The 15,155-nt window shown below is 43.6% G+C and overlaps 1 protein-coding gene across 1 annotated transcript; it reads left to right on the forward strand.

Moving 5' to 3' along the window:
- The first annotated feature begins 809 nt into the window (after positions 1 to 809).
- LOC141207905 (uncharacterized) lies at positions 810 to 14,714 on the forward strand. The gene is made up of 6 exons (XM_073664467.1): positions 810 to 951; positions 1,081 to 1,260; positions 1,343 to 1,466; positions 1,550 to 1,647; positions 1,846 to 1,936; positions 13,177 to 14,714. The coding sequence occupies exons 1-6, from the start codon at positions 874 to 876 to the stop codon at positions 14,502 to 14,504; spliced, it is 1,899 nt and encodes a 632-aa protein (XP_073520568.1). The 5' UTR covers positions 810 to 873; the 3' UTR covers positions 14,505 to 14,714.
- The last annotated feature ends 441 nt before the right edge of the window (positions 14,715 to 15,155 follow it).

A 15,155-nucleotide genomic window follows, 5' to 3' on the forward strand; every position in this document is an offset into this window, starting at 1 on the left:
AAAAACACGGAAAAGTGCCCCTTTATGGATTTGAAGAAAGTCTGTTTAGAAACTTTAGCTTAATAGTATCAGCTCTAATCAAATGGTTAGATAGTGATTTACCCTGAAGATAGACAAATTGTGAGGTGATTTTTTGTGCAGGAATCATGTATTGCTCCCATAGTACAGTGCCCCTTTCTTGGTTCCCACACACAGTATAATGTTCCCCCAGTACCTCCATCCCCAATTTTATTTTTTTGTGGTGTTTTTCATGCAATGTAGGGAAACCTGCATGAAAATGTTAAAAAATATCCCATCATATCCAGAGAAAGAAAAATACATATGGAGAATTTGGCATTAAATATCTCTTGTCTCCATGCTTTTTCAAACAAACTTTTATAAAAGCCTCAAACTTCTGAGTGTGAATCAAACATGAGATCTAACGTGATAGAAAATTACAGTCCAGTGAAGACGGGAAACATATAGACGACCGGTGGAGATGTAGTCAGTGACCGACTCTGGCTAAATATGTCTCTAGAGACATAGTAGAAGATGAAGATGTCGTCCTCATCATGAAGTAATTATTTTTCATTTAGCTTTATGGAAGATGAGTCTATGAGAAACGTATTCAGATGCAAACTCCAAGGAAGAAACTGCTTGTTGTCTGTGGCCTAAAATATATAGGTTTTATTAGTAGATGTAAAGAAGAAAACTAAATACTGTAAAATAATAAATCTCCTCATATGTTTCCCTTATTATCTCCAGTAATTGTATTATTACACAGGATTTTTATGATGTTACATCGGCTCATCATCTTCTCATTCAGGTCTCTACAATATCAGATCCTCTCAGTGAAGATCTATATAAGAGAATTTCCTGATTTACTCATCAAGGATGGATATGGATAGAGACAAGATGACGGAGAGGATATTACACCTCACCCTAGAGATCCTCTTCCGGCTTACTGGAGAGGTGAGAGATTCTGATGACGTCACATTACATCATTCTTATCTATGGGAATAACAGATGGACAGAACTTGAGAGGTGAGGACTCTGGAAAAGTCTGGAGGGAGATTTATTAATGTGTCTCTCTATAACCAGGATTACAGAATAGTGAAGAAGACCTCTAGTGAGCGCTGTCAGGACCCTGTGTCTGAGGGATGGGGAAGACCCCTGAGCCCAATCACGGGACCTCCACCTCACCCCCTGATACATGAAGACATCAATGACCAGAAGATCCTAGAACTCACCTACAAGATGATTGAGCTGCTGACTGGAGAGGTGACACTGCTGGGAATGCTGGGACATTATACAGTAACGCTATGAAGGGATCGGGGGATGACGGTATCATTGTATGTGTCAGGTTCCTATAAGATGTCAGGATGTCGCTGTCTATTTTTCCATGGAGGAGTGGGAGTATTTAGAAGGACACAAAGATCTGTACAAGGACGTCATGATGGCGGTTCCTCAGCCCCTCACATCTCCAGGTAATAGACAGGACTAAATACACACGGCCTATAATTATCTGTATGTAAAGAATGAATTCAGTCCCTGTATGTGTTTCCTCCAGATCTATCCAGTAAGAGGACAACACCAGAGAGATGTCCCCGTCCTCTTCTTCCACAGGACTGTAAACAAGAAGATCCCAATATTCCTCAGGATCATCAGGTAGATGGAGAGAAGGTGTCATGAGATCTCCCCTATGATGTGTAGACAGCTGTGAAGGTCTTGTGTTCAGTCTTGTTTTATCCACCAGTATTATATGTTTTATACTTGTGTAATGAGAACGGTGGAGATGGCAGGATTAGAGCCGATCATAGATGTGACTTCTCCATCTGTCTGTGACTTTTACAATATTTGTTTCAGGGTGAAGATCTGACCCATATTAATACTACAGAGACATATGTGAGGAGTGATGAGCGGTGTAAAGAGGAGATTCCTACATATGACTACCCAGGTGAGTAGTAACCAATAAATGCAGAGAAGTCACAGATTCTTCTCAGTCAGCGGCTGTGGCTGCTTTATCGGTGGTGTAGTCCGGACGTATCACAATCGTGTGATCACCATTTTGCCGCTAGACCACAACATTCTCCTCCACCCAAAAACTGTTAGGGCAAGGGTGGGCAATTCATTTTCCCGAGGGGCCACATTAGAGATCGTGACTGTTGTGAAGGGCCGAACCAATTGGCTGAAATTAATTCTGCTCAATATTAATATCAATATATTAATGATAATATTAATATAATTAATAATTAATTGCATCAATTAATTACATTAATATGGAGCTGAATTAAGCATGCTGACCTCTAACTATATACCACTTAAACCTGAATACAGCCCCTTCTATATATCGTATGAGCCCCCACACAGCCTCCCCATATACAGCATGAGCCCCCACACAGCCTCCCCATATACAGCATGAGCCCCCACACAGCCTCCTCAAATAAAGCATGAGCCCCACACAGCCTGCTCATATGCAGTATGTGCCCCACACAGCCACCCCATATACAGCATGAGCCCCACACAGCCTGCTCATATGCAGTATGAGCCCCACACAGCCTGCTCATATGCAGTATGAGCCCCACACAGCCTCCCCATATACAGCATGAGTTCAACACAGCTTCCCCATATACAGCATGAGCCCCCACCCAGCCTCCCCATACACAGCATGAGTTCAACACAGCCTCCCCATATACAACATGAGCCCCCGCACAGCTTCCCCATATACAGCATGAGCCCCCACCCAACCTCCCCATATACGGCATGAGCCCCACACAGCCTCCCCATATACAGCATGAGCCCCCACACAGCCTCCCCATATACAGCATGAGCCCCCACACAGCCTCCCCATATACAGCATGAGCCCCCACACAGCCTCCCCATATACAACATGAGCCCCCACACAGCCTCCCCATATACAGCATGAGCCCCCTCACAGCCTCCCCATATACAGCATGAGCCCCCTCACAGCCTCCCCATATACAGCATGAGCCCCCACACAGCCTCCCCATATACAGCATGAGCCCCCACACAGCCAATATTCAGCATGAGCCCCACACAGCCTCCCCATATACAGCATGAGCTCCACACAGCCTGCCCATGTGCAGCATGAGCCCCATGCTCGGCATGAGAGCCCCATGGCCTGCCCCATGCTTGGCATGAGAGCCCCATGTCCTGCCCCATGCTCAGCATGAGAGCCCCATGGCCTTCCCCATGCTCTGCATGAGAGCCCCATGGCCTTCCCCATGCTCGGCATGAGAGCCCAATGGCCTGCCCCATGCTCGGCATGAGAGCCCATGCTCACCTCGCTTCACCCGACGCTCTGCCTCTGTTGCCCTCTCCGCTGCTTCACATACTGATTTGTGGAGGAAGGGGCCAAAGGCCCCTCCTCCACCAATGTAGTCGGCGCGGATGGAGAGTTTGGAGACAGCAGACGGCCGGCGAGCAGGCGGTGGGGGAGGGCGTGGTGCGTCCCGTAGGCCACTGTTTTCCAGCCCCTCGGCCATTTCAGTCCGTGGGCTGGACTCGAGCAGCCAGAGGGCCGGATGTGCGGGCCGCACTTTGCCCAGGTTTGGCTTAGGGCAGTGAAAGCCCTTTTCTAGAGAACTTGCAACCTGGGAGGTCCACTGACCCCCTGGGATTAGAAGACGCTGACCATTACCTGCCCAGATCTGTAAACTACAAAGCCAAATGACAGCGTACGTAGAACGTGCTGACAAGTGAGAAAATCACTTGAAAAATAAATAGAAATTTTAGATTGCCAAGAGCCATTGAGCCCCATACTCCAATTACCCCAGAGAGGTTTCACCACTAGTTACTTATTTATTACTGATGAAGACTGTTGAGTTTGATCATTTCAGTAGATGTGTTGTTGTCTATACTCACAGTTTTGACTATAGTAGTTAGTGTCCAAAATACTCTGATTTAACCCCTTCCTGCAGCCAGTTTTGTTTTCCTAATTAGGCCCCATTTTTCAAATCTGACATGTGTCACTTTATGTGGTGATAACTTTGGAATTCTTCACAAAGGATAATAGGAAACAAATGGACCTTACAAATTATTTTCCAACTTCTCTTGAATCTGACAATACCTTATATACGGTTGTACACTACTGTCTGGCACATGGCAGGTTAAGAAGGGAAGCAGTGCCATTTAGCTATTTGAATGCAGATCTTGCTGGAATAGTTTGCAGACACAATGTATTGGGGTCACTGTTCGTGGTCACCTGGCAGCTCAAAAAATGGCCACCACAAACAGGCTTGGCTCTATCTATTCCGTTTTCCAAATCCCAGGGATTGTCTTGCTCATCACCCTTTAACACCTTCATGACCTTGACTTATGTATACGTCCAGGCGATTTTGTGTGCCCAGGAGCTATGCACACACAATCGCCACTGGCTGTCAGCTGATCTGATAGCTGACACCCAACACTCAGGGCACCGCTCCCAGCACTTTAACCCCCGAATTACTGTGATTGACATCCATCGCAGCATTTAGAAGACAGGCAGAGGGACAGAGCCCCCTCTGCCATCCGATCGGATTGCAAAAATCGGTGGTGGGCTCAGTGGCGTTTTTTTTTCCAGCACCGATTAGATTACGATCACGCTGAAAAAAAATCGCAGCATGCTGGATTCAGATCACACACACATATATAAGACTTTGGGTGCGTGTGAAACATCGCACTGCACTCGGATATCACCCGAGCGCAGTTCGATTCCCTCCGACACCAGCAACAGAGGAGTTGGAGAAATTGATTTCTCCATTCCCTCCGCAGCTGTGCTGCGATCCTCTCTGTGCTAGAGGATCAGAGCACTGACATTCGACTCCCGCTCGCAGCGAGCATGAGCTGAATGTCATTAGCATATCGGATCAGATACCTTATGCTAGTGGGCTCCCGGCCTTTCAGAGCATTTAGTGTGGAGAGGGCCTGGAGGCACGAGCTCTGGAGCTGTGATGTTCATGTTAAGCAAAGCTAAACCTTTGGTTGTTTATACTGAAGCTGGCAAGGCAGGCACAGATCTGGCCAAGGTTACGAAAGAATTTCTGCATTACTCAAGGTTCTTAAGAGCACAATGTCCTCCATAATCCTTAAATGGAAGAAGTTTGGGACCACCAGAAGCCTTCCTAGACCTGGCCGTCCAGCCAAACTGAGCAATCGTGGGAGAAGAACCTTGGTGAGAGAGGTAAAGAAAAACCCCAAGATCACTGTGTCTGAGATCCGGAGATGCAGCAGGGAGATGGGAGAAAGTTTCACAAAGTCACTGCAGTCCTCCACCAGTGGACCGACATACAGTGCCTACAAGTAGTATTCAACCCCCTGCAGATTTAGCTGGTTTGATAAGATGCAAATAAGTTAGAGCCTTCAAACTGCAAACGAGAGTAGGATTTATGAACAGAAGCATAAATCTTACAAACCAAAAAGTTATGTTGCTCAGTTGAATTTTATTAAATTTTAAACATAAAAGTGTGGGTCAATTATTATACAACCCCTATGTTTAATATTTTGTGGAATAACCCTTGTTTGCAATTACAGCTAATAATTGTCTTTTATAAGACCTGATCAGGCCGGCACAGGTCTGTGGAGTTATCTTGGCCCACTCCTCCATGCAGATCTTCTCCAAGTTATCTAGGTTCTTTGGGTGTCTCATGTGGACTTTATTCTTGAGCTCCTTCCACAAGTTTTCAATTGGGTTAAGGTCAGGAGACTGACTAGGCCACTCCAACACCTTGACTTTTTCCCTCTTGAACCAGGATTTGGTTTTCTTGGTTGTGTGCTTTGGGTCGTTGTCTTGTTGGAAGATGAAATTACGACCCATCTTAAGATCCTTGATGGAGGAGCGGAGGTTCTTGGCCAAAATCTCCAGGTAGGCCGTGCTATCCATCTTCCCATGGATGCGGACCAGATGGCCAGGCCCCTTGGCTGAGAAACAGCCCCACAGCATGATGCTGCCACCACCATGCTTGACTGTAGGGATGGTATTCTTGGGGTCGTATGCAGTGCCATCCAGTCTCCAAACGTCACGTGTGTGGTTGGCACCAAAGATCTCGATCTTGGTCTCATATGACCATAGAACCTTGAACCAGTCTGTCTCAGAGTCCTCCAAGTGATCATGAGCAAACTGTAGACGAGCCTTGACATGACGCTTTGAAAGTAAAGGTACCTTACGGGCTCGTCTGGAACGGAGACCATTGCGGTGGAGTACATTACTTATGGTATTGACTGAAACCAATGTCCCCACTGCCATGAGATCTTCCCGGAGCTCCTTCCTTGTTGTCCTTGGGTTAGCCTTGACTCTTTGGACAAGCCTGGCCTCGGCACGGGAGGACACTTTCAAAGGCTGTCCAGGCCGTGGAAGGCTAACAGTAGTACCATAAGCCTTCCACTTACGGATGATGCTCCCAACAGTGGAAACAGGTAGGCCCAACTCCTTGGAAAGGGTTTTGTACCCCTTGCCAGCCTTGTGACCCTCCACGATCTTGTCTCTGATGGCCTTGGAATGCTCCTTTGTCTTTCCCATGTTGACCATGTCTGAGTGCTGTTCACAAGTTTGGGGAGGGTCTTAAATAGTCACAAAAGGCTGGCAAAAGAGATCTTTAATCCACACATGTGAAGCTCATTATTCTTGGTGCCTGAACTACTTCTTAATACTTTAGGGGGACCAAACAGAATTCTTGTGGTTTGAGGGGTTGAATAATAAATGACACTCTGAATTAACTTTTAACGTTAAAAAAAAAAAAAAAAAAAAGCAATATTTGCTGCAGTGCATTTCCCACTTCCAGGCTGATCTACAGTACAAATGTCACAATGCCAAGTTAATTCTGCATGTGTCAACCAGCTAAATCTGCAGGGGGTTGAATACTACTTGTAGGCACTGTAAGTCTCTCCTCAGTGCAAGACATGAAATCCTGCATAGAGTTTGCTCAAAAACACATGAAGGAATCCCAGACTATGAGAAATAAGATTCTATGGTCTGATGAGGCGAAGGTAGAACTTTTTGGTGATAATTCTAAGCGGTATGTGTGGAGAAAACCAGGCACTGCTCATCACCTGCCCAATACAATCCCAACAGTGAAACATGGTGGTCGCAGCATCATGTTATGGGGGTGTTTTTCCAGCTGCAGGGACAGGACGACTGGTTGCAATTGAAGGAAACATGAATGCGGCCAAGTACAGAGATATCCTGGATGAAAACCTCTTCCAGACTTGGCCGAAGGTTCCCCTTCCAACAAGACAATTACCCTAAGTACACAGCTAAAATAACAAAGGAGTGGCTTCAGAACAACTCTGTGACCATTCTTGACTGGCTCAGCCAGAGCCCTGACCTAAATCCAATTGAGCATCCCTGGAGAGACCTGAAAATGGCTGTCCACCAATGTACACCATCCAACCTGACGGAACTGGAGAAGATCTGCAAGGAAGAATGGCAGAGGATCCCCAAATCCAAGTGTGAAAAACTTGTTGCGTCATTCCTGAGAAGACTCATTGCTGTACTACATCAAAAGGGGGCTTCTACTCAATACTGAGCAAAGGGTCTGAACACTTTCCGCACCCATTGTGTGTGTGTGTGTGTGTGTGTGTGTGTGTGTGTGTATATATATATATATATATATATATATATATATATATGTACCCGTAAATATTGTTATGAAAAAACAAAGTAAACCACATGCACTATATACAGTGCCTACAAGTAGTATTCAACCCCCTGCAGATTTAGCTGGTTTGATAAGATGCAAATAAGTTAGAGCCTTCAAACTGCAAACGAGAGTAGGTTTTATGAACAGAAGCATAAATCTTACAAACCAAAAAGTTATGTTGCTCAGTTGAATTTTATTAAATTTTAAACATAAAAGTGTGGGTCAATTATTATACAACCCCTATGTTTAATATTTTGTGGAATAACCCTTGTTTGCAATTACAGCTAATAATCGTCTTTTATAAGACCTGATCAGGCCGGCACAGGTCTGTGGAGTTATCTTGGCCCACTCCTCCAAGCAGATCTTCTCCAAGTTATCTAGGTTCTTTGGGTGTCTCATGTGGACTTTATTCTTGAGCTCCTTCCACAAGTTTTCAATTGGGTTAAGGTCAGGAGACTGACTAGGCCACTCCAACACCTTGACTTTTTCCCTCTTGAACCAGGCCTTGGTTTTCTTGGCTGTGTGCTTTGGGTCGTTGTCTTGTTGGAAGATGAAATTACGACCCATCTTAAGATCCTTGATGGAGGAGCGGAGGTTCTTCGCCAAAATCTCCAGGTAGGCCGTGCTATCCATCTTCCCATGGATGCGGACCAGATGGCCAGGCCCCTTGGCAGAGAAACAGCCCCACAGCATGATGCTGCCACCACCATGCTTGACTGTAGGGATGGTATTCTTGGGGTCGTATGCAGTGCCATCCAGTCTCCAAACGTCACGTGTGTGGTTGACACCAAAGATCTCGATCTTGGTCTCATCAGACCATAGAACCTTGAACCAGTCTGTCTCAGAGTCCTCCAAGTGATCATGAGCAAACTGTAAACGAGCCTTGACATGACGTTTTGAAAGTAAAGGTACCTTACGGGCTCGTCTGGAACGGAGACCATTGCGGTGGAGTACGTTACTTATGGTATTGACTGAAACCATTGTCCCCACTGCCATGAGATCTTCCCGGAGCTCCTTCCTTGTTGTCCTTGGGTTAGCCTTGACTCTTCGGACAAGCCTGGCCTCGGCACGGGAGAACACTTTCAAAGGCTGTCCAGGCCGTGGAAGGCTAACAGTAGTTTCATAAGCCTTCCACTTACGGCTGATGCTCCCAACAGTGGAGACAGGTAGGCCCAACTCCTTGGAAAGGGTTTTGTACCCCTTGCCTGCCTTGTGACCCTCCACGATCTTGTCTCTGATGGCCTTGGAATGCTCCTTTGTCTTTCCCATGTTGACCATGTCTGAGTGCTGTTCACAAGTTTGGGGAGGGTCTTAAATAGTCAGAAAAGGCTGGCAAAAGATATCTTTAATCCACACATGTGAAGCTCATTATTCTTGGTGCCTGAACTACTTCTTAATACTTTAGGGGGACCAAACAGAATTCTTGTGGTTTGAGGGGTTGAATAATAAATGACACTCTGAATTAACTTTTAACATTTAAAAAAAAAAAAAAAAAAGTTGCTGCAGTGCATTTCCCACTTCCAGGCTGATCTACAGTACAAATGTCACAATGCCAAGTTAATTCTGCATGTGTCAACCAGCTAAATCTGCAGGGGGTTGAATACTACTTGTAGGCACTGTATACAGTACAGACCAAAAGTTTGTACAAACCAAAAGTTTGGACACACCTCATTTAAAGATTTTTCTGTATTTTCATGACTATGAAAATTGTACATTCACACTGAAGGCATCAAAACTATGAATTAACACATGTGGAATTATATACTTAACAAAAAAGTGTGAAACAACTGAAAATATGTCTTATATTCTAGGTTCTTCAAAGTAGCCACCTTTTGCTTTGATGACTGCTTTGCACGCTCTTGGCATTCTCTTGATGAGCTTCAATAGGTAGTCACCGGAAATGGTTTTCACTTCACAGGTGTGCCCTGTCAGGTTTAATAAGTGGGATTTCTTGCCTTATAAATGGGGTTGGGACCATCAGTTGTTTTGTGCAGAAGTCAGGTGGATACACAGCTGATAGTCCTACTGAATAGACTGTTAGCTGCTTTTTTCTTGCCATAATACAAATTCTAAGTAAAGAAAAACGAGTGGCCATCATTACTTTAAGAAATGAAGGTCAGTCAGTGCGAAAAATTGGGAAAACTTTGAATGTGTCCCCAAGTGCAGTTGCAAAAATCATCAAGCGCTACAAAGAAACTGGCTCACATGAGGACCACCCCAGGAAAGGAAGACCAAGAGTCACCTCTGCTTCTGAGGATAAGTTTATCCGAGTCACCAGCCTCAGAAATCGCAGGTCAACAGCAGCTCAGATTAGAGACCAGGTCAATGCCACACAGAGTTCTAGCAGCAGACACATCTCTACAACAACTGTTAAGAGGAGACTTTGTGCAGCAGGCCTTCATGGTAAAATAGCTGCTAGGAAACCACTGCTAAGGACAGGCAACAAGCAGAAGAGACTTGTTTGGGCTAAAGAACACAAGGAATGGACATTAGACCAGTGGAAATCTGTGCTTTGGTCTGATGAGTCCAAATTTGAGATCTTTAGTTCCAACCACCGTGTCTTTGTGCGACGCAGAAAAGGTGAACGGATGGACTCTACATGCCTGGTTCCCACCGTGAAGCATGGAGGAGGAGGTGTGATGGTGTGGGGGTGCTTTGCTGGTGACACTGTTGGGAATTTATTCAAAATTGAAGGCATACTGAACCAGCATGGCTACCACAGCATCTTGCAGCAACATGCTATTCCATCCGGTTTGCGTTTAGTTGGACCATCATTTATTTTTCAACAGGACAATGACCCCAAACACACCTCCAGGCTGTGTAAGGGCTATTTGACCAAGGAGGAGAGTGATGGGGTGCTACGCCAGATGACCTGGCCTCCACAGTCACCAGACCTGAATGGTTTGGTGTGAGCTGGACCGCAGAGTGAAGGCAAAAGGGCCAACAAGTGCTAAGCAGCTCTGGGAACTCCTCCAAGATTGTTGGAAGACCATTTCCGGTGACTACCTCTTGAAGCTCATCAAGAGAATGCCAAGAGTGTGCAAAGCAGTCATCAAAGCAAAAGGTGGCTACTTTGAAGAACCTAGAATATAAGACATATTTTCAGTTGTTTCACACTTTTTTTTTAAGTATATAATTCCACATGTGTTAATTCATAGTTTTGATGCCTTCAGTGTGAATGTACAATTTTCATAATCATGAAAATACAGAAAAATCTTTAAATGAGAAGGTGTGTCCAAACTTTTGGTCTGTACTGTATATGTTGTGGAGGATCCTGCAGTCTGATCCTTATTGGTCAATCTAGACTGTATAAATGACATCAATGCAGTTTAATAGCCATATAATAGCAATCTGTATATCAAAAAACAATACCTCACTGGTTATGCTATATCATATATAATCAATCCAATGACCGCACAAATGAAGAAAAATTTGCATATAAACCGATAAAAAAAATATATATATATATATATATATATATATATATATATATACAACCAATGAGGTTTACATGGACCTGCACGATTTTGCATATACACCATACACACCATGTGTTTAGAGCTTGTATGCAAGTTAGAAGTTACTTACCGTCCATTAACATTCCTGACTGACAGTCCACGAGAGACGAGCAGCGGGACCTATGTAAGAAGGTCCGCAATAACTCACTGTGTCAGCGTTTTATTGCCCGATGCTTGTATGCAAGTTAGAAGTTAATTACTGTCCATTAACATTCCTGAATGACAGCCCACGAGAGACGAGCAGTGGGACCTATATGAGAAGGTCCGCAATAACTCGTTGCGTCGGCGTTTTGATGTCCGATGCTTGAAGCTGTCAGTGCTGATTACTTGGATGTGGAGCTGGCGGCATGAGCACGCAGGGAGCCCCGGCCGGTGGCTTGCCTGCGGCTGAACTTGCCGCGTGTGAAGGAGCAGTGGCATTTTCCAGTTTTTATTTGTCAGTTCCACAGTTATTACCTCATAAAATGATACTTGTCAGAATTGTAAAATTTGGACTGGTCATGAAGGTGAAAACAGGCTTTGGGGGGGTAAAGGAGTTAACCCCTACACATATATCTGGACTTACACAGAGACCTCAAGGCTTGGGCCACGGTGTAAGGCCACGGCCCCACTATCAGTATTTGGTCAGTATTTTCTCAGGAATGGTAGCCAAAACCAGGAGTGGGTGATAAATGCAGAATTGGTGACTTGTTTCTATTATACCTTTTCTCTGATTGTTCCTCACCTGGTTTTGGCTCCCACTCCGGAGAGAAAATACTGACCGAATCCTGAACAAATACTGATAGTGGGGCTGTGGCCTTACCTGCAGTTCTGTGGAGTGAGACGGCAAGAAGAATAGTCAGGTAGCCGGGTCAGAACCAGCAGGGCCGAGAAAATACAAAATCAGAAGACACCAGTAGTCAGTAAACGGGCCGAGGTCACAACAGAAACAAATACACAAGCCGTTAGCTGAGCACAGAGGCCTGAACCAGAGGAGAACAAGGCTGTATCTGGCAGCTTCCAGCAATATGCTTCCAGCTTTAGTAGGGTGCGGTGCTTTCCAGTTGGCTGAAGCAGGGAGCAGATTACTCCAGCTGGACAGCACACACCCCCATACTGCTAGACTGGATGGTACTACTGGTCCCAGGCACCCTAATCTTACTGGCTGGACAGAGCCTGCACCACCCAGAACTTCTGGTTCTGACGTCTCCTCCATCACCAGCGCCACCTGCAGGATGAATAAGGCGGCTCCTAGTGACGTCACAGGAGCAGATCCCGGAGGAGATGGGACACAATTACAGAAGCCCTAATATAACAAAATGGCAGAAAACCAGAGCAGTAGAAATCCCCATAAAGTGACTCAATTTTGGAAATTATAATTCTCAGTGAAATAATCTATAGGAGTAGTGAGTATTTTGACTCCACAGCACTTTCCTGAAATTAACACACACTGGATGTTGTAGATTGAAAATTGCAAATATATTATTTCATTACCCAACACATAGTGCCCAGATTGTGCTAAAGGAGACACACAACATCAATTAAGTGGGTTCTTCTCACTATAGTAATGTCAAATACATGGAGGCTAAATGTGGCTTGGGGGCACTGCAAGGCTCAGAAGTGAGGGGGAGATCTGACTTTGGGGGAGTGGATATTGCTGGATTGGTTTATGGAAGCCATGTTGCTTTTCAAAAGCCTTTGAGCCACTAATAATGTGGAAACCTCTGTTTTTCCATTGACATATGATGGACCTGAGTGGGGACTTGTTTTTTGTGGGATGAATAGAAGTTTTTATTGGTATTATTTTTGACTGCATAATATTCTTTTGTGGCTTTTTATTCCATATTTGGGAGGCAGAATGAACAATCAGTTGAACACCACGGTCTACTGCTTCATGCTATGAGGTTTTCTATTAGACTGTGAACTATCAGTGTCTTGGTGAATAATTCAATTTTTTTGCATAACTTGCCATTTTTACTGACAGTTTAAGTAGAAATGTTCAAAAATATAAAATTCAAGGATACTTTATTAAAAAAAATAATAATTTGCTTTCTTCTTGGCAGATGTCTGTACCAGGAGATCAGAGGAACAGCTGACGTCTTCAATTTTCAAATCAAATAATTTTGAGATCTCACAGGATACAATTGAAGTGAATGCCATTATTCCAGATATACCATCATCCCTTCACAGCAAAGATCTGTCATCTGATCCTTTGAAACAGGTTCTATCTTCTGATTCATTACCGACTACTAAGGAAAATCAAAGTCACAAAATAAGCATTAAAAAACGAATTGCTTCTAAAGCAAAAAAGCCATTTTCACATTCAGAATATGGAAATCATTTTCCGCTTGAAACGTCTTTTCTTAAACATCAAAAAATTCACACAGCAGATAATAGATTTTCGTGTGGGAGTTGTTTTAACCAGAAATCAGATCTTGTTAGTCACCAGAGAGTTCACACAGGGGAGAAGCCATTTTCATGTTCAGAATGTGGGAAATGTTTTGTGAAGAATATATCTCTTCTCAATCACCAGAGAGTCCACACAGGGGAAAAGCCTTTTTCATGTTCAGAATGTGGGAAATGTTTTAAATGGAAAACAAATCTTGATAGCCACCAGAGAATCCACAGAAGCGAGAAGCCATTTTCATGTTCAGAATGTGAGAAATCTTTTACAGAGAAAACACATCTCATCACACATCAGAGAACTCACACAGGGGAGAAGCCTTTTTCATGTTCAGAATGTGGGAAATGTTTTGCAAAGAAATCAACTCTTAATACACATCAGAGAACTCACACAGGGGAGAAGCCATTTTCATGTTCAGAATGTGGAAAATGTTTTATAGAGAAATCAAAGCTTATCAGACATCAGATAACTCACACAGGGAAGATGCCTTTTTCATGTTCAGAATGTGGAAAATGTTTTCTAGATAAATCAACTCTTTTTACACATCAAAGAACTCACACAGGGGAGAAGCCTTTTTCATGTTCAGAATGTGGGAAATGTTTTAACCAGAAATCAGATTTTGTTAAGCACCAGAGAATCCACACAGGGGAGAAGCCTTTTTCATGTTCAGAATGTGGGAAATGTTTTCGCCAGAAATCAGATTTTGTTAAGCACCAGAGAACCCACACAGGGGAGAAGCCTTTTTCATGTTCAGATTGTGGGAAAAGTTTTGTACAGAAATCACATCTTAATATACATCAGAGAACTCACACAGGGGAGAAGCCTTTTTCATGTTCAGAATGTGGGATATATTTTACACGGAAATCATCTCTTAAGAAACATCAGAGACGTCACACAGGGGAGAAGTCTTTTTCATGTTCAGAATGTGGGAAATGTTTTGTAGATAAATCATCTCTTCTTAGTCACCAGAGAAGTCACACAGGGTAAAAGCCTTTTTTATTTTCTTAAATTATATTCTTATTGTTCAGAATACATTTCCTCTTCTCAGACGGGACGTAAGCCCCTTAAGAAAAGTCTTTAAACGAGTATTTGAACCATAAAATCAAATTTTATTGGAAAAAAATCATTATTTAAAACATGATAAAACTAATCACAGTGCTTCACAAATATGGACGGGCTAATAAATATGCAATCTAAACAGTATATGTGTAAACTTTTTATATCCCAATGCCACCAAAAATCATGAATCACTAGTTTACAATATGTTATTCACAAATGTGACTATATTGCTATCTCATGACATGTAAAAGTAAAAATGAATCTAATAATAGCATTGAAAAATACCTATGTCTGTGAAGCAATTGTCACTATTAATTTGTATGGTGCTGTGTAATGACCATGCTGCCACCTTATGGAGAACTTAAAACTACAACCAATATTGTTAATAGTGTAGAAAGGTGCCCATAGGGAACAGAAACAGCTGTCAAAAAGTATGAAGCGCAATCACTATGTCACGTGGACAAAGGGATAAAAGCTAATGAATGGCATTACCTGAATCAATGTTATGTGCTGAAGCCCGTCCGTCCGTTATTGTTCAGAATGTAGGAAATATTTCATACAGAAATCAAATTTTGTTAA

Source organism: Phyllobates terribilis, unplaced genomic scaffold, assembly GCF_046119375.1.
Source record: "Phyllobates terribilis strain yellow unplaced genomic scaffold, ASM4611937v1 Scaffold_167__1_contigs__length_4167997, whole genome shotgun sequence".
Classification (NCBI taxonomy): domain Eukaryota; kingdom Metazoa; phylum Chordata; class Amphibia; order Anura; family Dendrobatidae; genus Phyllobates; species Phyllobates terribilis.

Excerpts from the sequence above, each read along its gene's own strand:
- LOC141207905 (XM_073664467.1), top strand. The coding sequence starts at position 874 with ATGGATATGGATAGAGACAAGATGACGGAGAGGATATTACACCTCACC. Across the intron at positions 952-1,080 it reads TCTTCCGGCTTACTGGAGAG|GATTACAGAATAGTGAAGAA; the intron begins GTGAGAGATTCT and ends CTCTATAACCAG. Across the intron at positions 1,648-1,845 it reads ATATTCCTCAGGATCATCAG|GGTGAAGATCTGACCCATAT; the intron begins GTAGATGGAGAG and ends TATTTGTTTCAG.